The sequence below is a fragment of the Haliotis rufescens genome, unplaced genomic scaffold (genome assembly GCF_023055435.1).
Source record: "Haliotis rufescens isolate VD_foot unplaced genomic scaffold, xgHalRufe1.0.p SCAF_2, whole genome shotgun sequence".
NCBI classification, from domain to species: domain Eukaryota; kingdom Metazoa; phylum Mollusca; class Gastropoda; order Lepetellida; family Haliotidae; genus Haliotis; species Haliotis rufescens.
Window position 1 is genome coordinate 77,928,978 of NW_025963890.1, and position 27,996 is coordinate 77,956,973.

Consider the following 27,996-nt stretch of genomic DNA (forward strand, 5'->3'; position numbering starts at 1 on the left):
GCTGTTTATGGAAGTTTTTCTCCGCCTTCTTACGACATTTCCTAGCATGTTTGCAAGTGTCATAAAACCATGGTTTACGAACACGTGGGTTGACGGAGGAATTGATTCATCAACAATTATTTTCAGTTGATCTGAGAACAACTGAATCGGGTCAGTAACATTCTGAAAAGACGTAGGTTGTAATTTATCTTTGCATAAAGATTGAAATAAAGGCCAATCAGCCTTCACAAAATTCCATCGAGGTGAAGGTGGATCATCAGCGGGATTAATGGGTTTGAGCACCTTGGGGAAATGGTCACTCCCACATAGGTCATCATGGACGGACCATGAGAATTCATTCAACAAAACTGAATCCGTCAAAGACAGATCTAATGATGAATACGTACCAGTTGCAGGGTGTAAGTAGGTGTCCGAGTCATCGTTAAAGATGCAGAGGTCATTATCAGAAACAAAATCCTCGATCACTTTTCCCTTCTGATTAATGGTTGAACTTCCCCATGAAGGATTATGCCCATTTAGATCACCCATGATGACACAGGGCTTTGGGAGCTGGTCGTTTAGTTTTTCTAGATCATTACGCTGAAGATTTGAAGATGGAGGAATGTATAAGGAGCAAAGTGTGAAGGCAATATGCAGTGTAAGTCTAAAGAACAAGGTGAACATTTATCGTTTATGGAAAATATGCAGAATGAAGCTTAACATTTAGCAATACCATCTGGCATGTTGAGACGTGTGAAAAGTAATTGTTTATAAAATCGCATGATACTTCACACCATGCTTGCAGAGGTGACTACTTGTTTCTATTTGGACTTAGGTGTAAATGATTCTAATAGAAACTGGAAACAGGTAGATTTAAAATACATACATGGGCGAATACAAACGAACACCAGCTTTCATTACCAGCATCACCTGCTGTTATCATCTTCCCTATGCTGATTTACCATTTTTCTTATTGATCAGGTACTGGAACAAACGTTGCTCGGAACAAACCCGCATGGATGAGCTCAGTCTTTTACTTGAGTCCTCCAATCAGTACAGCTGTCGATGGAGTAACACTTGCAAACGAATTCAAATACTCAGTCGTCACCAACACGCTTCAACCAAGCGCCTGGTGGAAGGTGGATCTACAAACACAAGTACAGTCAGCAAGGGTTAACCTGTACTTCAGTACACACTGTACGTATAGATTCATTTCCTGGAACGCCATGTCATGCAACTATCATCACAATAGAAACCTGACCACAATGAAATCGTAGTCTTTTTCTGGATATGTGTATTGAAATTCAAAACTATGTTAATCACTGTGTCAAGGCTAATTGGGGAATTATTGCGATTATAATATCTAGTAATATACCATCATAAATATAAATATATACATTCTTTAGAGCATGTACATTTCTTTCATATTTCACGGAAAAAGACATCATGTTTACTGCTAATCCTTTGAATAAAGGTTTGACCGCCGGAAGCCTTGTTAAGTCATTCCAGATATTTCACGGCAAACATTCAGTACAAATGTGCTAAAATGACACGTCGCTTGTCAACATGATGCGCTATGCTATACCGTATTGAACCTTCACATTGAGTTTCACCACACCTGTCTCACTGTCACATATTGTTTTAAGGATCATTCTGTGAGTAGCGGTTTCTACCAGTAAAGCATGACATGCTTACATTTTTCATGAACACATTCATATATAATTGTCATAACTATTTTGGGTTTTACGCCCCATGGAATCCGTTTCTGCAGATAGTCGTTACTGATTATAGTGGTGTTGATTTTTTGAATATTTTCGAAGGAACCCTAATCTATCTAAACGATTCATGGTTTACCCAATAGAATAAGTCGCGGCAATGACATAATTAATTTGGGGTCTCGAGATTGTGGCCAGAGGTCTACAGTTGTGACATCAAGGAATAAGACATTTATATATCCATTTAATAAATCGTCGCCACGCTATATTATAATCCAAAATACATTTTCAACCATACCACACTGTGAAATTATATACTCATATCCAATCTGTTGATGTTATGTGTTGATAAAGCCATGATATGGAGGTGTGCATGAAGCAGACACTCGGCTATGTCCGCTAATTATTTGCTAATTGGAAGAGGACTTAATACAGGCATTATAATCAATTCAGATTTGGCTGTTTACTCGTTACAACATTCTCTAAGAAAATACATGCTTTGTCAGTTGCTCCTTTGTGTGTTTACACTATAGTACGTATTGTACTTGTATCAACATCGTAGTTTTGTTTCATAACTTTTTAATACGTTTACTTACAAATGCTGGATATTTAGCTGGATTAAATTTAACAATTATCCGTAAATATTTACAAGAAAACATTGATGCAGAGCATTAAAGTTCCCCGCCATATGTGATGCCTCACTGACGCATAATTATTATGTTACTGAAAGGTTGGTTGTTTGGTTGGTTTGTTGTGATTGACATCATGAGAATCGATCCACGCAATCAGGATTGATGACATGCATCTACCAAGTCAGCGAGCCTGACCACCCGATCCCGTTAGTCGCCTTTTACGACCAGCATAGATACCTTTTATGGCAAGCATGGGTTGCTGAAGACCTATTCTACCCCGGATCTTCACGGGTCGTTACTGAAAGGCATGAAGGAGCATAATCATATTAACCACAAATAAGACAACACAATAATAATATCGGGCATTACAGTTGATACATTTGCATAGGGTAGGTCTATTTAAAAAGAGTTTTCTTGTGCAACGCCCACTCAGCATTATTCCAGCTATTTGGCGGTGGACTGGAAATAATTGAGTCTGAACCAGACAATCCAGTGACTGACATCAAGAGCATCGGACTACGCAATTGGAATATTATGACATGCATCAACCAAATCAGCGAGTCTGACTATCCAATCCTGTTCGTCACCTCTTACGGCAAGCAAGGGTTGCTGAAGACCCATTCTAACCTGGGTCTTTACTGAAAAAGTAGATCGAAGGAAATGGAAGCAATTTCTGGCACAAATGTAAACATGTGAAAATAGTATCAAAACTGCCAACAATATTGGCAGATGCACATACTCAAAAAACAGATCACCTTCTCTTACAACTGGCAAAGTGAGGCATTTGGTTATGATAATGAAAATGAAAATACAAATGGTAAAAAGGTCATACTAGATGAGTGAGTTGGGTTTAACGCCACTTTTATCATTCCAATTATATCAGGGCTAGTCAACTTATAATGTGGGAGGAAAGCCCGAAGTGATGCAAGTCTCCGACGTTTACCACTTCGGTGAAACCCACGAGCACATGTATTGTGCTGTCAAACCTAGAAACATAATTGGGGCGAACCCACAATCACAGATTTTTTGCGTGCCAAAGGGACGCATAGTCAGCATAGCGAATCGCGTCGCCTTAGACGCCTGGGCCACCCGTGCCCCAATACTAGATGAGGTCTTTTTTTACAACCACAGAACATTTTAATACCAGAATGGCGATTCCTCGTCTCTTGTTTTACGTTTTATGGTAAGTTTCTTTTTTTGTATTTCTTTCCTTCAAAGAATAGTAATTATGATCATGATGAGTTGAGGTTACTTGATCTTTTTTATGTTCTGTTTTTTGTCCAGTGTCAGTTACTGTTGTGGAATGTGATTTACTTGTAACAATGCCTGAGTTCATATGATGATGATTGTTAACATGTAACATAACAATTCATCCATACTACCAAACAGAAGGAAAACTTCTTGTCCATTCGGATCACTTCCTCCCAAATCACTCCGCTGATAAGAGTCAAATAATGCATACGAATCAACATCCGTAAATATTGCAATGGAGACGACAATAAAAGTTTCCAAAAGTGACTGGGATATCAATATTGCTTGTTTGAAATGATTCCAGGAAATTTGTTTCCCGTGCTTCAATTTTTGGAGCACCTGTGACGGGGCCATACAACTAATCTGTTGTGTAGACAATGTCGGTTAAGGCAGTGGCTGCTTAAGGCTGATTATGACCTAAATACCCCTCATAGTCTTCCGTGTTAACTATGTGACCATAGAGAGCTGTGCCTTCATGCAACAGATTATAGAGGTCAATGGAACACGGCACAGACGCAAATAGATTTGAGCCCTGGGACACCAAGTTTATGATAACGACCCGAGCTACGGATGTACATTGATTTCCATTAAACGGTTGAACAATACTACAACAGCCTTGATGCAAATTCGCCGACACACTACTCCGATTCAGCTTTAACTTTGCTACCAAACGTTTCACACGTGACTATGTGCACTGATTAAAAAACACGGGGGTCTGCGTTAATTCAAAATACGGAATATAACTAATAATTTTTACATAAATAATAAGTTTTAAAAATGTCAGCTAATGACCAGATGCATCAATTAATTACACAAAGACGATTTTGAAGTATCTCTTATTGCTGGAAAAGAATAGCATCAACATTTCACGCACATGATTTGTATGTTTTGTTTCGGTAACTGTGTGGCTTGAAATTTCATATAAACCAACATGTCGACATACTTGCTATAAAATTACCTTTCCCGTATACCTCCCCGCCTTCAGGGCGGGGAAGAATAAAACAAATTCAAGTGTTGTTGCAGCAGAAAACACACACCGCAATTGCACACAGCTCAACTCTTCGTTGCAAAACAGTACCGTCGTTTTAATCAAGCAAGAGTGTGACGTACAATTGTTGGAAATACTGACGGCACCTAAATATCGGCTATATATATAAAATGTGGCATGACCTTCAATGCTATAGCTAAACGCAATGGTTTCTAAATATAATTCTGACCTGCTTACATAAACTGAATATGAACCCACGGCATAGCGTGTACGGTTTTGCTTCATTAATGTCCTACATTAAGTAAAGTATACATTCATACTTGTTTCAGACAAGTATAGGCGTAATGGCGTGCAGCTCTACACATCTACGACAAATTCCGCTGACCCCAAAGAAGGAAATCTATGTCACAGTGTAACAGGAAGTCCTAACGGTACAGACATCCCTGATGTGCTGAATGTCACCTGTCCCGGGACCTGGCGCTACCTGACTGTCTACACAGAGACTGCTAATGATAGACTTGGTCCTGTATTAGACTTTGTTGAAGTACAGGTGTGGAGTAAGTAACCTGTTGGGCGTGAAATAGTATATACATTCAAGAAGCTTGTTTAAAAGAATACCAAGCAATAATATTGTGTCATTTTAAAGTTAGGTATGCCTTTATATATTTTACAAACTGATAACACGAAGACTACTTTTCAGTTCAGTTACGTCAATGTATTTATTTTTGTTGTCCACATGTGGGAACTAGTCGGGGAGGTGACACCAACACCACACACTTCCCTTTGGAGATCTGTGTTCAATTACCTCATATCCCAAAGAACTCATAATAGTTGTATCGAGTGGCACTAATTTGTTTCTTCGGGTACTATGATATGAAGCTAAGTGTTCAGTGTATATTTGGACTGATGTTTGAAATCTTTTTTTATTAATTTTCCTAAAAACTTCATGCGAATTCCCAACTCACCGTTATGAAGAGCGCGGAAGCCACGACGTTGACTGGTCAGATTGTTTCATACATAAAATATTACCGGCAACTGCCAATGGGCGACAAAAAGCTGCAACTATAATAACACGATACTGGAATATATGATTCTTGATAAAATACCGGTTTCAGAGAGAATTCTTTCAACTTTATAGTTGGGTATTTTCTAGATTGGGGGGAAACATGTGTACAGCTGCTTGCTGTTTCATGCTTGGTTGACGAGAAAATAGACAAGGTGACCTTAATCTTTGCATATAAAACAATATGTAGCAGATTAGGAAGGACAATACAAATGGTAAATCATTAGGTATAGCTATTTCAGATTTTCATTGACCAAGTTTATTGTCACCTGTTCGTTTACCTGAATTCACTGAAGGGATACATGTAGGTTTTTTCTGCCCATAATATTTGAAAAATTTGTATTTATTGTGTTTGCAAAGTTATGTTTATTAATTCGATACTAATATATTATAATGGCATCAAAAACCGACGTGTACCAGTGTTGTGGTATATTGATCCAGACCTAGTTGTGGTAACTAAATAGTTTGTTATTGGAGCATGTGTCACACTTTACACATGTGATCTTTTTCACATGTTGACCTACCGCCATGTTTCGTAATGTGTTACATACCTAAGGGATTAGTAAATAAAAGGCTTTTGAATCAAATATTGGACACAATGTCCATAATGATTACAGTGGGTCTTGTGTATCACATTAAAAAACAATCATTATTTCACGTACACTTTACTTAATAGTGACATTCAGAGATGACTGATAAATAGTCCAGCATGCCACACTGAATATTATGAAGAAAACTATAACTAATTATGCAACCGTCGCTGCAGGAAGAGATCCAGATGACTGTGTACATTAAAATACGACGTTCCTATTTAGTACCATGCCCTTCTGGGTATTATGGATCAAACTGTAACCAATCCTGTGCTGCACGTCACTGCAAGTCGGACTCCAGCTGTGACGTCATGGGACTGTGTGTTGGTGGATGTGCGGCTGGATATCAGGGAACAGACTGTACTCAAGGTAATGTTTATTAAAATTAGATTTAATTGATTTAGTAAATACGTTGTGTTTATAGTTAATTCATCACCGTGTATATGTCTGAATACATATAAAACAAACTAAAATTATTGTCAAGATATAGTATACATTATGCCACTTTCGTACTCAGATATGTGGATTAAAGAATATATATTTTCGTGTTTAACGTCGCCCTCAGCAATATTCCAGGTATATGACGGCGGTCAGTAAATAAACCTGACTGCATGACAATCCAGTGATTGACATCATGAGCACTGAACTACGCAATTGGGATGCATCATCAGCGACCCGATCCCGTTAGGCAACTCTTACGACAAGAAAAGATGCCTTAACATGTTGTAACACATCATGCATGATATTTTTCTAAGCTCCTAAGGATTATTTTTGAAAATGAATATTAAACGCCGATGTCACTCGGTTCTGTCACGTGTCAGCCTTGGTTGAGCCCTGCTGGCAACAAATGTTTTCTACGAATTTTGAAGTCATTAACTTCAGTGTAAAAATCAACAGTAACATAGCTCTGAAATGTAGGCATGAACAACTGACAATAAAATGTCTGACTAGAGAAATTTTTGGGGTTGTTAAAGCAATAGAGTCCCAGGATGTTTCGAAATGACAATAAAACTCTATGAAAGTGTAGGTGACACTTGCCAGAGAATAGTTTCGATTATCCGATGAATAAGATTCCATAAGGTGCAAAACGCAAACTTACTGTGAAAAATATATGAATGGATCACTAAAAATCAGCGATGACGCCAGGTGTTCGCAAAACGGGGTACCTGTAGCCCAATATGGATCAGTTCGGAGTCCAATCGTTTCTTTATTTGCACGTAGAGTGTTCTATGCACTTGATAAATGCAATAAATGCTCAAATGCATTTAAACTCTAGTTGAACTCAAGATAAGGTCTTATGGAGAATGTCACCCCTTTGTCATTTTTCATCACTGCATCTCATGAAACCTTCACTGAGGGAAAAGGACGCGGAGTTTCTACGACCTACCTGATTCATATCTCTGTCGTATGTCAACAAAATTCAATTTTAAGATGTGCCTACTTCGGCTTATATACAAACTCAGACAAAGTGAATTTGTCGTGATAAGTAAACTGATCAAATATAAGATTACTGATTGTGAACTTCATTTTGAGTCCATTTTTAGCAATATCCCAGCAATATTACGACGGCGGACACAAGAAATGGTCTTCGCATTATGAATCCATAATTGTAGGGATAGAATGTAACAAGCAAACCATTAGGCTAACCCATCGCGCAAATTACTGATAAAAAAAACGAGACTACTTATTTGGAAAACTACAAAACAGTCACGCCATTCCATTCATCACCTAGATAGTATACTAGCCACATAAAGAAACTGTGCACGGAGTAAATATAGATAAAAGGGCACACCGTCCATATATGAAATATAGGTTTGAACACAGCAATTATTGGAGACATTCAAACGCTCATGCACATGCCATGCGATATGGCGTCATTGATGGGGGCCTATGGACGTGCAATGTGTTACTGCACGTGCATCCTGTGCAGCTGTACACAGCATGTGCAACTCAAAATTCGCTGTCACTTTGGAAAGCATGATCTGTGGTCATTCAAAAATTCAAAACTTCTCAGGCGCAGACACAAGCATATCACAAGCAAATGATGCCAAGATTGACAGCTTCACAGCGTCATGAAGCCATCCGAATGATCCGAGCGGGAAGGAGGCAACAACAGGTGGCAACACATTTCCAATGCCATCGTAACACGATATCGGCATTGTTGAGGCGTTATCAGAACACAAATGACGTTGCCGACCACCCACGTTCAGGACGTCCCCGAGTTACGATGCCAAGACAGGACAGATGGATTCGAGTTACACATCTCCGACACAGGTTCCAAACGGCAGTAACGACGTCCCAGACAATTCCTGGACTGCGCCGTATCCATCCCAACACTGTCAGGAATCGGTTACGTCAGTACGGGATTCGACCACGACGCCCTGCCATACGTCCCATCCTGACACACCGTCATCGAGTCAACCGTCTAAGATGGTGTCGAAATCATGTTCGCCAACCTCGAATATGGTGGAGAATATGGTCTTTACAGGTGAATCGAGGTTCAACATTTCCCACAGTGACGGGCTCTAAGGTGTCTACCGGCGTTATGCACGCAACTGTATTGTGGAGAGGAATCGTTTTGGAGGTGGCTCTGTGATGATTTGGGGTGGGATAACAGCACGGCACCAAACCCCTTTGGTGGTTGTTCAGGGCAATCTCACCGGTGTTGGCTACAGAGATCAGATTCTGAGGCCTGTGGTCATTCCTTTCCTGCAACGTCATGGCCCGGGATTGACATTTCAACAGGACAACGCTCGTCCTCACACGGCTAGGGTCGCAATGGATTTCCTTCACCATAACAATGTCATGTTACTGCCATGGCCTGCGATATCTCCGGATCTCTCCCCAATAGAGCATGTGTGGGATGAAATGGGGCGCCGTCTGCGTCGTCTTCCACATCCTCCAGATAACGTCCGTGATTTGGCACAGGATTTGAGGAGGATATGGCAGGCCATTCCCCAGGCCTTCAATGCCCATTTGATGGACTCCATGCGTCGCCGATGCACTGCTCTGATGCACGCACAGGGTGGTCATACCCGTTATTGACTTTGTGACTTTGTCGTTTGACCCCCCTTCTCCATTGTGATCTTCTGACGTCATCGTAAAAGATGTTGTTCAGGTCCTGTTGACATTTTCTTATGGTCCGATCATTCAGCTGCTACAGCGTCTGCATCATTTTGTTCTTGCTGTGTTGTATTTCAATCCAGAACATATTTTCTCCGTGCACAGTTTCTTTATGTGGCTAGTATAGATACCTTGTCTCATATTTTGCATTAACCAGCCAGGACACCGCATACATTTGAATATGACATTCCTATATACTAGCATGCGCCCCTGAGTAGTATGGAGCTGACTGTGGCCAACTCTGCGCTGACCGCCATTGCAAGATGGTCTCCAGCTGTCCTTACTTAAATTACAAGACGTATTTCGTTATGTTGTCTCCTAATACAGTCACCTCATATCGAAAATTAAAGATGTTATAAACGGTTTTGTTTGGGAAAAAGATCAGTTTGTATTAATGTTGGGTCTCTCTTCTATCAATCCAAGCTTAAGAAAATAGCTCTGGTTGTCATAAATGAAGTGAATTCGGAAAACACTAAAATACTTACCTTTCTGATTATAAAGAATGAAGCGAATTTAGCGAAGTAAACTCATTGCTCATCATCCCTCTCAGCCTGTGATCCTGGGAGATATGGAGAAGGATGTAGCAAGTACTGCGGGAGGCGTCGCTGTAAGACACCATCTGACACATGTGATCACGTGACTGGCAGGTGTCCTGATGGCTGTGAAAGTGGTTTCATGGGAAATGACTGTTTCCATAGTAGGCATATTGATTCATGTGTTTCTTAACGCATTTCACAAATGTTTTATATTGGCAACAGTTCATGTTAGTGATTTAAACATTTCACTCCAGAGATCAGTGATAAAAACTGAGGATCAAAAGAAACTTTTCTTATCAGTTTTTGGAAATGGTAAAAATATCAAAAACGAAACAAATTGATTCCAACGTTGAATTTGAAAAATATAATCATTTGACGAGATAGAGGCACTAATATATACAATAATCAAATGGCAACATCGAGGTTCACGCAGTCAGTAATTGCTCCCCATTCCTCTCTCTGTCCCTATACAATCTGACCTCTTTTTATTGGGAGATTGACAAGCCGCCGGGTATCAAGCCACGTCAGCAGATCCAGAAAGAACGCCCGTTGCTATTTCCCACGTTGCCAAAGTTGAACTCTACGTGTCCAACGCAAAGGCTAAAGTCGATGTTGCCTTGTCATCGTGTCCCAATGAGCTTTCATCGATGCTCATGATCATGTCAATCACTGGATTGTCTGGTCCAGTCTCGATCATTTACAAACCGCTGTAGTATTGCAGTCACATAAGATGACTTAACATAGAGGAACCTGTTACCTTGGCACAAGGTGAGGAGATAGCAGTCTTCCATGGTTGTGACGGAGTCTTCCAGATCATGACCTGCCTGCAGTCCTTCCAGTCATTCTGTCACGCCGCATGAATCTAGTGGTTATCATACAGTTCATTCTTGTCCCCAAGTGCTACTACACCGATTGCTCTCCCTAAAAGTTGAGCAGTTAGCCTTGTCGCCTGCTTGGGTGTTTTACTGATGATTGATGACCCTATTGTGTCATGGTCGCCTTTTTAAATCCCAATGTGACCAGGTATCATGCTTCTTATGCAGTGAATGTTTGATCCATGTAATCATTTGACAGTGCAGCATCGCCCAAACCAAACAGTGTGCGACGAGCTGTAACAGGTGTCGTTACGTCGAACAATATTGGAACCTGACTTAAATAGTGTTTAGGTCTTAAAACAGGTTTCGGTATATTTTGAATTGATTGTCAGTTTATGACATCAACTAACCGAAAGCTGGGTACTGTTTATGTTCCAAATGATTGGCAGTTTGTTTGAGGATGTAATTTCAATCATATCTGCAGCTGTGAGAACACTTTATGAATTAGTTACACCAGTTTCACTTATGCCTTATTCAGCGTGTACCAGTATGATGTACGGACCTAACTGTACCACTAACTGCAGTTCCCGACACTGTAAGAGTCCCTCCTCTACATGTGACAGAGTGACAGGACAGTGTCCTGATGGATGTGAAGATGGATGGACAGAAATAGACTGCTCTAGAAGTAAGTCACCTTGCACCATAATGATATAATAAACAATATTGATTGTTTTGTTTTTCCTGTTGATTATATAACATATTCGTATTTTTAATTGGTCCAACATAAGAACTGATTGAACAGCAATTGAATTTGAATTTATACATATAAATCAAAATCAACAATATGATAAGTTGATTCAACTTAGTGTTAACATTGCATACACTTGTTAAAAGTTGTGTGTCATTATGACTAAAATTCAAGATAAAAGTAGGTCTACTCCTCTACAGATCGCGGAATTATTCAAAATCTGCTAACGAGTCAAGTGTGATATTCTCTTACAACAAACGTTGACTGATGACCTTATTGTGCCATGGTCGCCTTTGTGTATCCCTATGTGACCAGGTATCATGCTTCTTATCCAATGAAAGTTTGATCCATGAAATCAGGTACAGTGCATCATCACCCATAACCCAGCAATTTGCGACGAGATGTAACTAGCTACGTAACGTCGAACAATACTGGAACCTGTAAATCAATCCATTCACGTAAATTGTGTTTAGGTATAAAAACATGTTTCTGTTTACTTTGTGTTAATCGTCAGTTTATGACATCAACAAATCGAAAGCTTGGTAATGTTTATGTTCCAAAATGAGTGGCAGTTTGTAATTTACATTACAGATGCTATAATTGCAATCATATCTGCAGCTCTTAATGAATTACTTTCAAACTTACACGAGTTTCACTTATGCCTTATTCAGCGTGTACAAGTATGATGTACGGCCCTAACTGTGCCAGCAACTGCAGTTCCCGACACTGCAAGACACCCTTCTCTACATGTGACAGAGTGACAGGACAGTGTCCTGGTGGGTGTGAATATGGATGGACAGAAATAGACTGCTTTAGAAGTAAGTCAACTTGCACCATAATAATATAATAAACAATAATCATTGTTTTTCTATTTCTGTTGATAATATAACATATTCGTATTTACAATTTGTTCAACATAAGAACTGATTGAACAGCAATTTAATTTTAATAAATACATATAAATTAAAATGCACAATATGATACGTTGATTCAACTAAGTGTTAACATTGCATACTCTCGTTAGAAGTAGTGTGTCATTATGATAGCACCGCGTTAGAATTCAAGATATAAATAGGTCTACTCCCCTACAGGTTGTTGAACTATGACACAGAGAGGACATAAAAGCGACAAAACCATTTCCATAATCATAAGAAATATTGAGTAAAAGCTGAGTCCATGAAGAAACCTCATTATTTGAAAACTTCTGTGGGATAATGCTACATGCTATCATGCTTTTTAATGCAGCTATCCTCTTATTATGTTCAAAGGGCATGTACAATTTTGGATAAATATTCCGTTATTTTGCCTTCATGTTTTGCAAGGTAGGAAATAATGTTTTTGAATCCAAAGCTTGCACTTTGATTGTTGCTGGATGTTGTAACGATTGTGAAGTAAATTAAGAGTACATAAACAATAACCCGTCTCCATTTATTGCATCTTTAAAGAGGAATACCTCTATGACTTTAAGTTAACAAATAAAATTACGAATGTATTGCATATATCGTTTGACATCATGAAATGAATCTTAGATGTTACCGGTACTTATAGCTCCTGAAGTGCCACAGAAATCCTATGGGTGTTGATGTGTTGAGATGTAACTGATGTGTGATGTGTTTTTCAATGTAGAGTGCCCCAGTGGATCGTATGGCATCAACTGTAACAAAACCTGTGGCCATTGTGCTAACAACAACACTTGTCATCATGTTACTGGAATATGTCAAGATGGATGTCAAGCTGGGTGGAAACTTGACCTGTGCCAGAAAGGTGAATGGAACTATCCAGAAGAAATAGATGGTCTTATTCTTAAAAAACGGTACTGTTCTTTTGTTTGTACCGCACATTACCTCAAACAAAACTTTAAAATGTGAGATCAACATACAAAGTATACATGTAGTGTATCTGCAAATATACAACTGTTTATTTTCTTTATCTAATTAGCTTGTGACAATGGGAAATTCGGTGTTAACTGTAAGAGAGACTGCGGCCACTGTAACGGAACCTGCGATGCTGTTGATGGAAGATGTCCCTGGGGATGTACTGAGGGATACAATGGTTCTCAATGCTCAGCGAAGCTATGTAAGTTACCTCATAAAGCTCATAATAAATGGTTTGAACATCAGGGATCAGCTGCTGGTTATAAGGCATTAGGAATAATCGATATTTCTAGAATATTGCGATGATATGTTTACGAGACAATGTTGCCGGACGTATGTTTAAATACACGAATTACAACCGAAAATCAAATACAGCCTGCACTTTTATTAATAGTACCTACAAAGCAATAGTACCCCTAGTGTACTAAATAACACCATTGTACATATGAGTATTTGGTTTACGCGGTTTTTGGACATGATTTCAATGCTACAAAATCTGAATAATAACTGATGTCTGTGGTGGTCATCCGCTCTAATTGCCATTGTGCACGTTATGTAGGTGTGATATGTCAGACGTTATGTAATGCGAAATTACTTTGAGGTCATAATTGTCGTGTGGCACTGGACCACGCCAAACCACACCCTTCACTTTTTAAGAAGTCGACTTCCTGAAGTGGCCTCTTCACAACTAGTGTCCTGGCGACAAAATAGTAGAAATCACTGCTGTTGCTATGTAGGTATATACAAGCAGTTTGATAATGCATTTAGCATGTTCCAGAACACACACAGCCCAAACTCCAGAGGATTAGCTTCTTTGATAGCATGTTACTGATGCCAGTTTTATGAACCTCGAATGAAAGTCTTAAAATGGACAGGCTCCAGTATATGCCCATATGCAAGTGCTGCACTGGTTGCACTGCGGCGTAAACTTCAAGTCAATACAAGATGACTCAATTGCAGCTGGGACCAGGGTATTTTGCAGGTGCATCTGAGCAGCGATCCCAAACTGAATGTACCAACGCGTCTAATTGACATCAGCAACATATGTTAATAAACATTTATTAACCGTGTGGCATAAGTTTCTTCTGATGTCAGTTTAAAATAAGAAAATTTTAACTTCTAATCTCGTCTTGCTTTGTAATGATAATCGCAAGTTGTAACTGAATCTTAACTATATTTTATTATACTATATATACTATATATTAACGCTATAACTATAACTCATATTTCAGCTCAACTTAAGCCAAATCCGTCCAAGTTTCCGGTGTCAGCTGTTGTGGGAACTATCGCAGGTTTACTTGTTGCCATCGTAGTCATCGTTGTTGTTGTCCTTGTCAGAAGGTAATTGCTCATAAAATCATTAACAACAAAATACGTTTGGCTTCATACATGTATTCATATCCAATTTGTTCACACGTTTCTTCTTAGCTGGTTCCCACTATTCTATGATGGCAGCAAGAGGTCTTGAGGTTTAACATTTCAAAGAAATTATATGTAAATGTGAATTACAACCACTTGCAATTGCGAAATAATCAAACTTCAACATGTACAAATTTCCTGAGACAAAACAAAAACGTGAATACACTGTAGTTTTGTCTTGATGTATTAGTAGGTAAAACTATGGACGTGATTGCAACAAACTGATGTCTTTTAAAACGAGAGACCTTGTGCTTACATAATAGATGTCCGAGTTACATGTTATAGGCTTGGTCTTATGAGGTAATAGAACACGTAAGTGTTTACGTAATCACGGATCATCCACGATTTGTGTTTACTATCATGTAATATTACCGTATACGTATACAATGCCTTCATACATGCATATCACGAACAACATCATACATGTTGTCAAAGCTTAGTAGGGCCATGCTGATTTTTTTTGTCTTAGTATCTCCTATGCAGGACTCACTATCTCCTACGTGGGACTTAGTATCTCCTACGTAGGACTTAGTATCTCCTACGTAGGACTTATTATCTCCTACGTCGGACTTACTATCTTCAACGTAGGATTTAATATCTCCTACGTAGGACCTACTATCACCTACGTAGGACTTAATATCTCCTACGTAGGACTTAGTATGGACTAGAATAACTATCTCCTACATTGATATTAAGTCCTAGGTAGGAGACAGTATCCTACGTAGGAGATACTAAGCCCTACGTCAGAGATACTAAGTCCTACGTAGGAGATACTTAGACCCCCCCAAAAAAGGAATTTTACAAATAATTCTCCAAGCACAATGGTAATGATTGTAACACAAAACATCATGTGCAGCCACTCACTCGAATACTAGTATGTAAAAAGGCCAAATCCTTTCTAATTAATAAAATAATCAAATATCAAAACATCGAGTGTGTACTGGTATTAGATTTAAGTTTATTTTTGGTCGTAAATGACATTTCTCACATGATGTTTTGGCCTCACGACTGATCAGTCCATGTGTTTGAACTTTCTATACATACATATGTACAAATTCACGTTGCATGGCTTTCATTATTTCTTTGGTTCTTCAGGCCTTACGACCAAACAGTCTATGATTTAAGCTACTATATGTACCAACCAATGTCGGAAGGCTTTCGTTATTTGTTTATGCCTTATATGCCCAGGCATGTGTTGTACGACCACTCGTCAATACAGTCAGTATTTTTACACATAGTTCATAATGGACAAAACAGTTATGATGAGTACTGTGGAAACGTTACTGCTAAACATATCACCACAGCCTCTGGAGTTATAATCACTTATAATTTCATGTTGTTTCTTATATGTCACTACCGTGTAACGTTTTCTGATTCTATTGATGCAGGAGGAGACAGAGGTTTCATGATGATGACATCCATAAACAAGTTGCAGAGTTTCACCCTAAAGTACAAGGTGATTGTCGTTTTCACTGAATATATTTATAAATATTTGAGACATGCTGTATATCTATCACATGAATGTTAATGAAGAAAAAACGAACAGTGAAAATATAGTCTTTGATCATAACAGTACATGGCATTTCATTTGTCTTTACCCATGCATAGTTCTATAATTGTTTGTATTATAAGGCGTACATGATCATGAGCTCATATGAAGATGTTTTTCGTGTTTAAATTAATATTTCATGCTTCCGTTTGAATTTAAATCAAAAAATCTTAGATTGTAGGTTCGAATCCTGGTTCGCCCCTATTATGTTTCCAGATATGTCACCACCAGTCCAGTGCTTATGGGTTTTTTTCGATGTTGTAAACGCCTGAGACCTGCAACACTTCGGGCTGTGATCCGATGTTATACTCACATGCCATAATGTAACTGTAATACTTCTCAAAGTAGCGTTAAACCTAACACACTCTTAATTGTAAGTGGTGAAAGAGATATTTGCTATTCAGATGAATATGTCTGCAGTTTGAGTGTTGACAATGATGAAACGGGTCACGTTAAAGTTTCCAAAACATCACAAAAAGGTTTGAATGAACTGGACAATTACCTTACTCCATTTCACGTCATTCATGCATGTGATGATGACTGTATACTTTCTATCCCTGTAGAGAACAGCATTTATGAGAACGTAGCTCTAGAGGAGAGCACGACAGTTAATCAGGAACCACCAATAAAGCCCAAGCCTGCCACACCGGCCCCGTCAGGTACGCCGCGTGATGCTAGAGACAAGGATCATGAGGAAGAAGACTTCAATGAAGATGTTCAATCTCCTGACAACTGTTACTATAACACAGGCGCCGATGCCCCCATAAGAGACGTCGCAGTGCCAGAACTAGCTGCGACGGTGGCAACACTTAGGGAGAGAAAAGATGGATTTGAAAAAGAATATCACGTGAGTCACCTGGCGCATATCCTGGCTGAAAGTTTATTGCATTGCATTCCTAGTTTGTGCCAGTGTTGTTAAAACAAACGTTTTACCCACAATGTACCTCTACAAAGAAAATAAATATGTGCCAGGGTTATTATTTACGGACTTTTCAGATCTGATTTTTCTTTTTGTCCCTACAGCGACTACCAGCTGGGTTCACGGCGCCGTATCAAGACTCCCAGAAACCTGAGAACAGTCGCAAGAACAAGTTCAGAGGCTACTACCCCTGTGAGTAAACTGAAATTGTTGAATTTACATGCAAGATGTCGGAGTAAGATTAAACTTCAACAACCAGAACCAACAGTTCAAGCAGCTTAATTCAACATTTCAGACGACCACAACCGAGTCCGCCTGACACCCCTCCCGGACATTCCCGGGTCTGACTACATCAACGCAAGTCTCATGCACGTCTGTACTTTTGCTGATATGTTTTTATCATTTCATTTAATGGTCATACTAATAACTTCACTGTTATGTTTGGAAGCTCGTTAGTCCTGACACAAGTAAATCAATCCAGAGCAACACATTTCTGGATCAACTAAAACTGTTGTATATAGATGTCCTAAAGCAAGATCTTAATCAAGGCAGGATTTTGCAAATTAAGAGATTTCCCCTCTGAAGAGATTTTTCGGAATATAATATATGTTAAGATGATTAATGGGGATGTCTGCAAGGTTTAACAATCTGACTGCCCTGTTCCTTTGTTTCAGAGCTACAACCAGAGAAAGACATATATTGCATCTCAAGGTGATCTTTTTCTACATGGATATTTTGGGTGTATTATATTTATTTGACAGATTCTTAATTCTTTTATAGTATAAGCTATAAACGGAATAGAATACCTAACTAGATATAAAGTAAACTGTCATCTAAAGGCCTGTTTAAGTTTCATGTTCATTACTGAAAATAAGCATTTAGGGGAGATTTGACAAGTGTTTGAATTTATATCATATACCAAGAGATTGAGGAACGGCTGAAATAATGTATTATTGTACACCAACCAATTAAAAGTGTTCCTCTTAATAAACACTCACCATTTTATGTGTCAAGCTCCCAACAAGAAGACAGTGGGAGACTTCTGGAGGATGATCTGGGAACATTCCTGCAGCGCTGTCGTCATGTTGACTGGTCTCACGGAGGAGTCTAGGGTAAAATTAAATGTTACGTAAAATTGCATTTTACTTTTGACCAAACCAAAATAGCAGAGCATATTAGGTAAGTAAACACCAATGGTTATTTCTTTTTTTCTAAATTTTAGGTCAAATGTGAACGGTACTGGCCGACAGATGGCGCCATGATCAGTGGTCTCTTCAAGATCGAGGTGGAGGTAACACAAAGCCGCGCGAACTTCACAAAGAGACACATGAAAGTCACGTCCAACACTGTGAGTGCTGAAAAAACCAATTACACTGCATGTCTTCAACTTTCCAGGTTATGTCAAGCAATATTCCAGAACCTCGCGCCTTTGGTGACTGCAGGCGTACAACAGCATGCTCTTTCTACGAAGATTTCAAAGAGCATACGACCAATCTATTTTAATGGTAGACATGTGGAGGAACAAAAATGATGTCCCATTCAATTCCCTTTTGACTTAGACTGGACCTTTAAGTATTTTTTTAATTGGCCACTTTACTTGGCTTCCAATGAAGAACACCTTCGAGAACACCTTTTGTCACAAAAAAATGATAGTTATTCATTGACACCTGCTTATCATATTGTCGGAATTGTACAATCAACTCTGCTTCAGCAAGGATTTCTTATGCTTCTTAAACGGGCTTTGTAGTTCTTAATTAGATTTGTTTGAAATAATAAATTAGCTGGGCAATTAGAACATGGATTGGCATTTGTTTCATGTTTGTTTTATTAACATCTTATTTCACAGACAGGAGAGAGTCGGACAGTTGTCCAGTTCCACTTTACATCCTGGCCTGACCACGGTGTTCCTGACACCCTCGCTCTTGTCAACTACATCTGGCTGGTCAGACAGACAGTTGCAGAGACAGATGGGCCTCTACTTGTCCACTGCAGGTAGTTTGTAAAGAATGTTCATAAGTAGACATTTCTATAGAAACATATTTGCAAGGTTTTAAAACAAATTCACAGTAATCATTCCTCAAAACATCACCGGCAAATGGCGACCGCCTCCGTGGTCTAGTGGTAGAGCGTCCGCCCGGAGAGCGGAAGGTCCGGGGTTCGATCCCCGATCGCGTCATACCAAAAGACGTTAAAAGATGGTACTTGTTGTTACCCTGTCTGGCGCTCGGCATTAAGGGGCTAAAACAAGGACTGGTCGGCTGGGAGTGGATAAACTGCGGCATGGTATCTCAGTGAGCTAGCACTATCAATCGGCATCAGTCCGGACTAGTACAAGAAGCCACACAAACACATGCACGTCGCTATATAAGCGCAATAATCTTGGACGCGACGTCAAACCTCATTTCACCTCACCTCACCACCGGCAAATGACGTGATGCTACATGTACATGCAAACATGTTCAAGGACTCGGTGAGATTGGTCAAATAAATATATTTGTGTTCATAAAATAACTAACCTTGTATAGGATGTACAATAACACACTTGTATACCTGTAGACTTTTTCAGTGCGGGTATTGGACGTACATGCACATATATGTATATCATGGACTATTTCAGTGCGGGTATTGGACGTACATGGACATATATGTATATCATGGACTATTTCAGCGCGGATATTGGACGTATTGGCACATATATGTATATCATGGACTATTTCAGCGCGGATATTGGACGTACGGGCACATATATGTATATCATGGACTATTTCAGTGCGGGTATTGGACGTACATGGACATATATGTATATCATGGACTATTTCAGTGCGGGTATTGGGCGTACAGGCACATACATCGCCGTGGACTCCCTGATAGACCAGGCCCGAGGGGAGGGGGTGGTGGATGTCTTTGGGTACGTGTCAGCCATGAGGGGACAGAGGAAGAACATGATACAGACTCCAGTAGGTGTATTTATCAGTAAAAATTGTCATGACAGAGAAATAAATCGTGGTTACAATAAACCCCCTTATTTCTCCATTACCTTTTGCTTCATATACTGATGGTGAGGCATCGGAGAACAACACAACACTTTAAACAAATTACATTCTGTGAAAGGTTGATATGCGTTCTCTTTTTCCGTCAATATTCTGAAGTCATGATTTGACGTACTTATTACAATGCTATTTTACCAAGGGAATAACAGTTCTTAAGTTGTGGTCTTTCACAATCACAGGCACAGTACGAGTGTGTCTTCCTCTGTCTGGTGGAGATGACGACATATGGCTGCACTAGCATGGACGTCTCCAACTACACCAACAGCTACAGCTGCAGCGGCATGGAAACCACCATGGACGGCAAGACTTTCAGACAGTTGTCAGAGGTAGTCAGTGTTGAAACATCAAGCGTTATGTTTGTAACAAAATAAATATTATTTCATCGTCATTACCCTCTTTAAAAATGCAAATGGAGAGAAGCTTCAGAAATAAGTGGATATTGTTTAACTCTTTTAAGCTCACGCAAAGACCCCAGATAGAAATAGAACTGTTTACAAAATCAAGACAAAAAAGGTCTGATTCAAAGCCCTGTAGTCAGTATATGCTTCATATAATGAAACATTATTGCCCTCATATAGAAGCTATATTTTTACCGACAGCACGTGTAGTGTACACACATCTATGTTCACAGATGCTAGTGTTAGAGACGCGAGAGGGTAAGTACACACACGATGTCAGTCACCTTTCAATCTCATACGAACAGCATGCTATGAAAGCATCTCTGAGGTCTCGTAAACGTTTCTAAGGCTAATCTAGCAACACATTCAAAAGTTGTTAATGTGTTATTGTCGCAAGACAACCCTAACAAGCGACTATCTTGTCCTCATTTCAATCCAGCCTCAGATTTCTCAAGAATGCAAAGCTTATTTATGTTAAGGTGCCTCTCCCTACGGAAAGTGTAAATATAACGTAATTTGAACAGTATTTGAAATATATCACGGCGAGTGAGCTAAATGTGGGTGAGCTGAAGTGATGCATTTCTTAAACGTTTCCTACTTTGCCTACAGTGCTCAACTGGGATTAGACCTCATGGAAATTGGTACATCGTATTGCAGTACAATTTCATCACAAGTAGAAAATAATTACTTTAATGGAACTGACCATCCGATTCACAAATTAGTTGACAGTACATGTGGGTGCCCCTTAACGAATATAAAATGCGATGAGTGTGTGAGTCAAAATGGTTTTACGCAGCAATATCAAGGGGGTGACACCAGAAATGGGCTTCACTTGTCTTCGGCTTGACGAGCGAAAGCTTTACCCACTAGGCTACCCCACCGTCCAATAATACGCAGGAAAACAGGTACAGAGAATCATTGTATTTAATAGCAACAAGACTGTCTGAGCCATCCCCTTAACTTGGATCTCTATAAAGACACTATATAATTCAGGTATTCATGTTATTATATTTTGCAGATGCTCCGACCCGACACAGAATGTGGGTGGATGGTAATGCTGACTTCATTGTCCGTGTGGGGCCGGTAGGTGGACATGATGCAAAAGGGATATTTGAAAATGTTTCAACTCTTATTCCCCAAAACAAAGTTTTATTTAACATGATTCAAAATCTGACGTTTGTCAAGTTGAAGACAAAACTGAGAGCACAATTCACTTCAAAGAAAGACATTCTGAACACATGAACCTTCTCATCTGTGCTGTAGACCCAAGGCATGGAGATAACACACACAACTGCACCTCATTTGCATCTGAATTCCCATTTAAAGTTGTTAGGGTAGAACGCTAATATTTGCAGCATGTATCTCCATCCATGACACCAGTATATCCCTCTTTCTAGTCACTGACATGTCTAAGGGGGTACCTGCAAGCCTCTGCTCCACCGCCGGAATTGGTAAAGTTGTTGTGGAAACTGGTAGAAGAGAATGATGTCCACAACATCATCGTCGTCACTCAAGACGTATGTAAATAAAAGAATTTGAATATATTTGTGCATCAATTTCTAGCCCTCCACAGCAAGAACATGTAATTCATTCTGATTGTATTTCACTTGAAGTAGGTGTTGAGAACTGCCTAAAGTTACTGTGCACATATGTACCCTGCACCATGTGGGAATGAAGACATAATATGTTTGAACATCCATTCCATTAGTATACATGCACCGGTAGGCGTTCCTATTGCTGTTGGGAGATTACTGAAATTTGGGAGATGTTCTGTTTAAGATGGGGCTTGTTGAAGCAGAGGGCAGGTCAAAGACGCATGGGGAGATTACTCTGACAACAACGAGTCAAACCAGCCTGTCGACAGACGTCACCGTGAACAACTTGCAGCTAGCTACAAAAGTAATAGTCCACCAGCTTACAGTATCAGAATACATGTCTACTGACAGATTTTCTTGACTAACCAAACGCATCAAATAAGTAAATGACATATAATATTAAGAATAGAGTTTGGTTTACTGAATACTTTGTTTGGTCACTGTCGAGTATTACTTTGATCCATCATCATTAGACCACTGGTGACAAACGATTTCAGTCACTACAGATATTGACTGAGCTCAATGAATCACTTAACATGGACATTTTTGTCGCTGTGCTATTAAGGAAATATCAATCATGAATGATAATCGTGGACGGTAGGAACACAGAAATTATTACACAAGAACTTCCTCAATAACGCATGTCCAAAACGTCAGCTTTAGACCGTCTGTGTGCCTACAGTTCATTTTTGTGATAAGATGAAAGGTACCATCCAAGTTGAATGCAGTAAGTAACGCTCTTTGAATTTCAACTCAACAAATGTTACCTGTCGATAGCTAACCACCAATATGTTTGTATGAATTGTTTTCTCCTGACAGCGGGATAAACAATAGGACAATGTATATGCAAGGAAGTTCACCCCGTTCTGTCAAAGGACATGCGGGTTGTTATTACCGTTCATAACATTTACAATTCCTTCACATAATCTCCGTGACAACTCATTCAACTATTGTTCTTTGAAATATAGTTTTTATAAATTATGTAAAATCAATTATTGACCACATTTCGGGCAATATCATGTTTTATGGACCCAAGAAACTGATATTGACCTTGATAACACAGGCAGGTAACAACAGCTGTTTGTATGAATTGTTTTCTCCTGACAGCGGGATAAACAATAGGACAATGTATATGCAAGGAAGTTCACCCCGTTCTGTCAAAGGACATGCGGGTTGTTATTACCGTTCATAACATTTACAATTGCTTCACATAATCTCCGTGACAACTCATTCAACTATTGTTCTTTGAAATATAGTTTTTATAAATTATGTAAAATCAATTATTGACCACATTTCGGGCAATATCATGTTTTATGGACCCAAGAAACTGATATTGACCTTGATAACACAGGCAGGTAACAACAGCTGTTTGTATGAATTGTTTTCTCCTGACAGCGAGATAAACAATAGGGCAATGTATATGCAAGGAAGTTAACCCCGTTCTGTCAAAGGACATGTGGGTCGTTATTACAGTTCATAATATTTACAATTGCTGCGTAAAATCTCCAATGCGCATATTTGAAATATATGTTTAATATATTATGTAATAAAACATTTATTGACCTAATTTGGGGCAATATCATGTTTTATGGACCCAAGAAACTGATTTTGACTTTGACCGCAATTTTCGGGGTCCATAAATACCCTCATGAAAGGTCACTAACTATTTGTCAATGTGTTACACAGGCAGGCAGCCCACGGCAAATCAAGATGGTCGACGTCAATGCAAGCTTAACTATGGAAGTTATGACATCACATTTGTTGAACCACGCCCAACTGCAAGAAATATCAACTCAACCCCACCCTGTTGTTGTTGTTCACAGGTGAGACTGCCGGCAGACGCGAAACAAATCATTTCTTTCTTTATACATACATTTTCTTAATCCTGAAACGCAATAACTATGACAAGAAATCATACTCAAACTGTGTCTATGTTCACCTGCAGCGACACTGATCGAAGGCTTGCTGTCTCGCTCTGCATTATGGGTAATATTCTGTCCGGTATTCGTGAGGACACTCGTGTCGACGTCATCGGTCACGTGAGGACATTCCTCAGATGTTGCCCTGACTTCCAGTTCACCCAGGTAATCACACTGGAGTTCTCAGTTTACCGTTGTGTTATATTTACAAAATGAAATATACATACTAAATCCATATGATACAAACACATAAAAAACCTTCAACACATACCAAAATGCACACAGGCAATATTGGGGTAACGTTTACATTTGTCACTGTGTGTCCTCGCCCTTGACATCGACTTTAGAAGTACTGTCACGTCCACTGTAAACAATCCTCTTTCTCTCTGTTGACATTGAGGTGAAGTGAAAGTTAGTGGGAATTCCAGGACTCTGATCATCATGTAGGAAACTGGGGTGAAGGTGAGGTGAAATGGGGTTTAACGTCGCGTCCAAGATTATTGCACTTATATAGCGACGTGCATGCACGTGTATGTGTGTGTATGGCTGCTTGTACTATTCCGGACTGATGCCAATTTATAGTGCTAGCACACTGAGATACCATGCCGCAGTTTAACATGAATACCCCACTCAGACACAGTATACTGACTACGAGCCGACCAGTCCTTGTTTTAGCCCCTTAATGCCGAGCGCCAGACAGGGTAACAACAAGTACCATCTTTTAACGTATTTTGGTATGACGCGGCTGGGGATCGAACCCCGGACCTTCCGCTCTCCGGTCGGACGCTCTACCATTAGACCACAGAGGCGGTCAGGAATCTAGGAGTTGAACACCTTGGAAGGTGCCAGGAACATTGAATTAAAATCAGTTGTGCCACAGATGATTGGCTCAAAGCTAGCAGATAGATGATCGCTGTTGACTAGAGCTCTTTATGTCACTCAAGTTATTTGAGGGTTACTGTACTTCTAGGAATTTGATTGCCACTGACGAATATTATTCCTAATGTTTCAGTGCTGAACATAGTGATTTATGCATCCTTGTGATAACTCATGCTTTTCGTACGTACGACACTATCTGTTGTGTAATACATGGTGGTCGGAGCCTTTGGTGTCTCCTCAAACCATGGTAGAATTGGATTTTATCTATGGCCATCTAGCCCAAAAGTAATCCAGTATAAAGCAATTCGATCCACTTTCAATATCTAGAATTTGGTTTTGGTTTTTCAGAGTGATGTGCAGATGTTTCATGACTTCGCCCAGCAGTGCATTCTGAGGACAGACCCAGCAAATACCTATGCCAACATCTGAACTTAACACCAAACATTCCTAATGGACCACATTACACAAGTACCTGTGCTAAAATCCTAACCTAGGGCTGAACAATGCAGTTTAACACTGATGCCAATTTGCGAACATAAACAAGTCTCCATATGCGTTCACAGCTTCCGACACACATACAGTAGGCTAATGTCAAACATAAATCTTTTTATTATACAATGCATTTCTTTCAAGTTAACACTTGCATTATTCATGCAGTGACAGTGCCTTAAAAGAATCAAAGGAATGCATTGCCTGTGTTGTCACGGATATACACAGACTCCACACGAAATCGATTCAATGATCAAACTTGTTATTGAAATTAGACAAGCAGCATATTCAATTTGTAATGAGTAATGAGTTGACACATGATGAACTTCTTATTGACACAGAACACTCATCTCCCTATGCAGAACCAGTAACAAATATGTATAATAGCTAATTGTCTACATTGTTTCTAAAGAACTAATGTCATTGTCATTTGCAGTTGTGTATCATTGTGTCGTAATCATGCTGCATTCTTGCAATGTTAATAGGCACCAAATGTTAGATTTCTTATTTGTGTTGTTTCACTGAAAACTACACCACCTCTTGTCACATGAAGCTATTACCAATAATGACCGCATCAAGTCTCACGGACAGAATGGGAGACGAGGAATCTCAGGGATGAACTTCATGTTCTTCTGACTCGGCGTTGAGTGACTACAGGTCACACGGAAAAACTGGATTTTTTTATCGTGGTACACATGTGGAAGACATTCCCAAAAATTTACGCAATTTGCTTGTGTTTGTGACGGGTGCCACTGGTTTGAAAGGCTCACCAGCTGTTGCACCTGGTGTTAATACTATTTGATAGTGATTCATAAACACGGGGCGGGCGGGTAGCCTAGTGGTTTAAGCGTTCGCTCGTCAAGCCGAAGACCCGGGTTCGATTCCCGACATGGGTACAATGTGTGAAGCCCATTTCAGGTGTCTCCCGCAGTGATATTGCTGGAATATTGCTAAAAGCGGCGTAAAACTATACTCACTCACTCAATTCATGAACACATTCTTGTGAAGCAGCTTTCTAAATCTTAGTTTAAGGCGAACTCTTGTCTTATATTTTATACGACTCCAAACCACAGTATTTAATGAAGGAATTTCAAGTACCCATATATAGTTTTCACGGAATCAATAATTTCACATAGATGGGTATACGTACTTCTTCCACAGAATTTCACATGGATTCGAACTCGTTCCACTACATTGCGCATCGACTGCTCCCAGTTCCTCATAATTGCACATAGATTGGTAAAAGCGTCACATACTTTCTCAGTCAGCGTCTATGATTTAGCACTCATTGTAGCTGCAAACTTCGTCAATATGGTCATAAACAATATGCTTTTAAGGGGAACCAACAAGATCATCATCTAAATTTAAACTGAATATCTTGTCGCAGGCCTGTGATATGGCTACTACAAATGTTATGAAGTAACTGTTCTATGCTGAAGTGCACATATTGATGCTGACATCGATCTACTGTTTTTCTTGCTTATGGACCATTGTCACAGGTTTAGGTAACATCAAATGCTCTGCATTTGTAGATATACATAAACAATGTTTAGAAGGTATATACATCATATTTGTGCGCGATGTGTGTATTCATTAATGTACGCCCAATAGTAATTTGAATATTGCCACTATCAAATCGTTGTATCTAATAAATTCTGTTGTTTGTTTTGTGTTTTTTTGCTTGACCAGGAAAGCTTTTTATTTCTAAATGTGAAGTATAGTTCATTTCATATATTTTTCTGTATCACAAATATTATTTAGTATCAATTTGTCTATTTCACATTCTTACCTTTTTGCAATAATTAAAGTAATCAATGCAAACAATGGATTGTTGACATTTGTATTTTATTTTACTGCCAAACGGGTGTTATTACTATTTGATAGTGATTCATAAACACGGGGCGGGCGGGTAGCCTAGTGGTTAAAGCGTTCGCTCGTCACGCCGGAGACCTAGGTTCGATTCTCGACATGGGTACAATGTGTGAAGCCCATTGCTGGTGTCCCCCGCTGTGATATTGCTGGAATATTGCTAAAAGCGGCGTAAAGCCAAACTCACTCACTCACTTACTGCCAACACTTCTCTATTGTTATTTTATGACCAATGTATAATCACCAATGAATTGCACCCAAGTATTCCATCAGTCACGCTTGGACATGAAGGTGGATCGGTTCTCACGAGCGCGCTTGTCCGATTCAGTTCTTAAGAACACACTCAAAAGTAAACTTCAGGCTCTATTGTGAAGCTTTCTGTTTTCACTCTGCCCTGAAAGCAATCGTTCGAAACTAAAATATATTCACTGATGAGGGACAAGCTCTACACTCCCGATAAGAGAAAATATTTCACTAGTGGGTCTAATTCGTTTATACTTATTTAACAAAGTGCTTTTCTATCAAGAGTATTGTACTACTTTCATTTTATGGTCACTTCGTTTCAAATGTGCATCTAATAATGTCGTACTTTGGAA

General features: G+C 39.4%; 1 protein-coding gene across 2 annotated transcripts in view; it reads left to right on the top strand.

The window, feature by feature from the left end:
- The window catches only part of LOC124123226 (receptor-type tyrosine-protein phosphatase epsilon-like), a 68,725-nt gene extending 41,527 nt beyond the window's left edge, over positions 1-27,198 (top strand). The window contains exons 2-26 of one of the 2 annotated variants that reach the window (XM_048400591.1): positions 961-1,176; positions 4,895-5,122; positions 6,444-6,587; positions 11,231-11,377; positions 12,112-12,258; positions 13,067-13,204; positions 13,379-13,516; positions 14,547-14,655; positions 16,122-16,189; positions 16,846-17,129; positions 17,306-17,393; positions 17,497-17,573; positions 17,876-17,912; positions 18,216-18,313; positions 18,424-18,549; positions 19,048-19,193; positions 20,023-20,158; positions 20,431-20,577; positions 20,883-20,907; positions 21,668-21,732; positions 22,047-22,166; positions 22,429-22,548; positions 23,931-24,067; positions 24,190-24,328; positions 25,391-27,198. In XM_048400591.1, coding sequence (XP_048256548.1) covers positions 961-1,176; positions 4,895-5,122; positions 6,444-6,587; positions 11,231-11,377; positions 12,112-12,258; positions 13,067-13,204; positions 13,379-13,516; positions 14,547-14,655; positions 16,122-16,189; positions 16,846-17,129; positions 17,306-17,393; positions 17,497-17,573; positions 17,876-17,912; positions 18,216-18,313; positions 18,424-18,549; positions 19,048-19,193; positions 20,023-20,158; positions 20,431-20,577; positions 20,883-20,907; positions 21,668-21,732; positions 22,047-22,166; positions 22,429-22,548; positions 23,931-24,067; positions 24,190-24,328; positions 25,391-25,471 — 3,161 coding nt within the window. In that variant the 3' untranslated portion in view covers positions 25,472-27,198. The remainder of the gene's footprint in view (positions 1-960; positions 1,177-4,894; positions 5,123-6,443; positions 6,588-11,230; positions 11,378-12,111; positions 12,259-13,066; positions 13,205-13,378; positions 13,517-14,546; positions 14,656-16,121; positions 16,190-16,845; positions 17,130-17,305; positions 17,394-17,496; positions 17,574-17,875; positions 17,913-18,215; positions 18,314-18,423; positions 18,550-19,047; positions 19,194-20,022; positions 20,159-20,430; positions 20,578-20,882; positions 20,908-21,667; positions 21,733-22,046; positions 22,167-22,428; positions 22,549-23,930; positions 24,068-24,189; positions 24,329-25,390) is intronic. The other variant, XM_048400592.1, reaches the window with a different exon arrangement.
- The last annotated feature ends 798 nt before the right edge of the window (positions 27,199-27,996 follow it).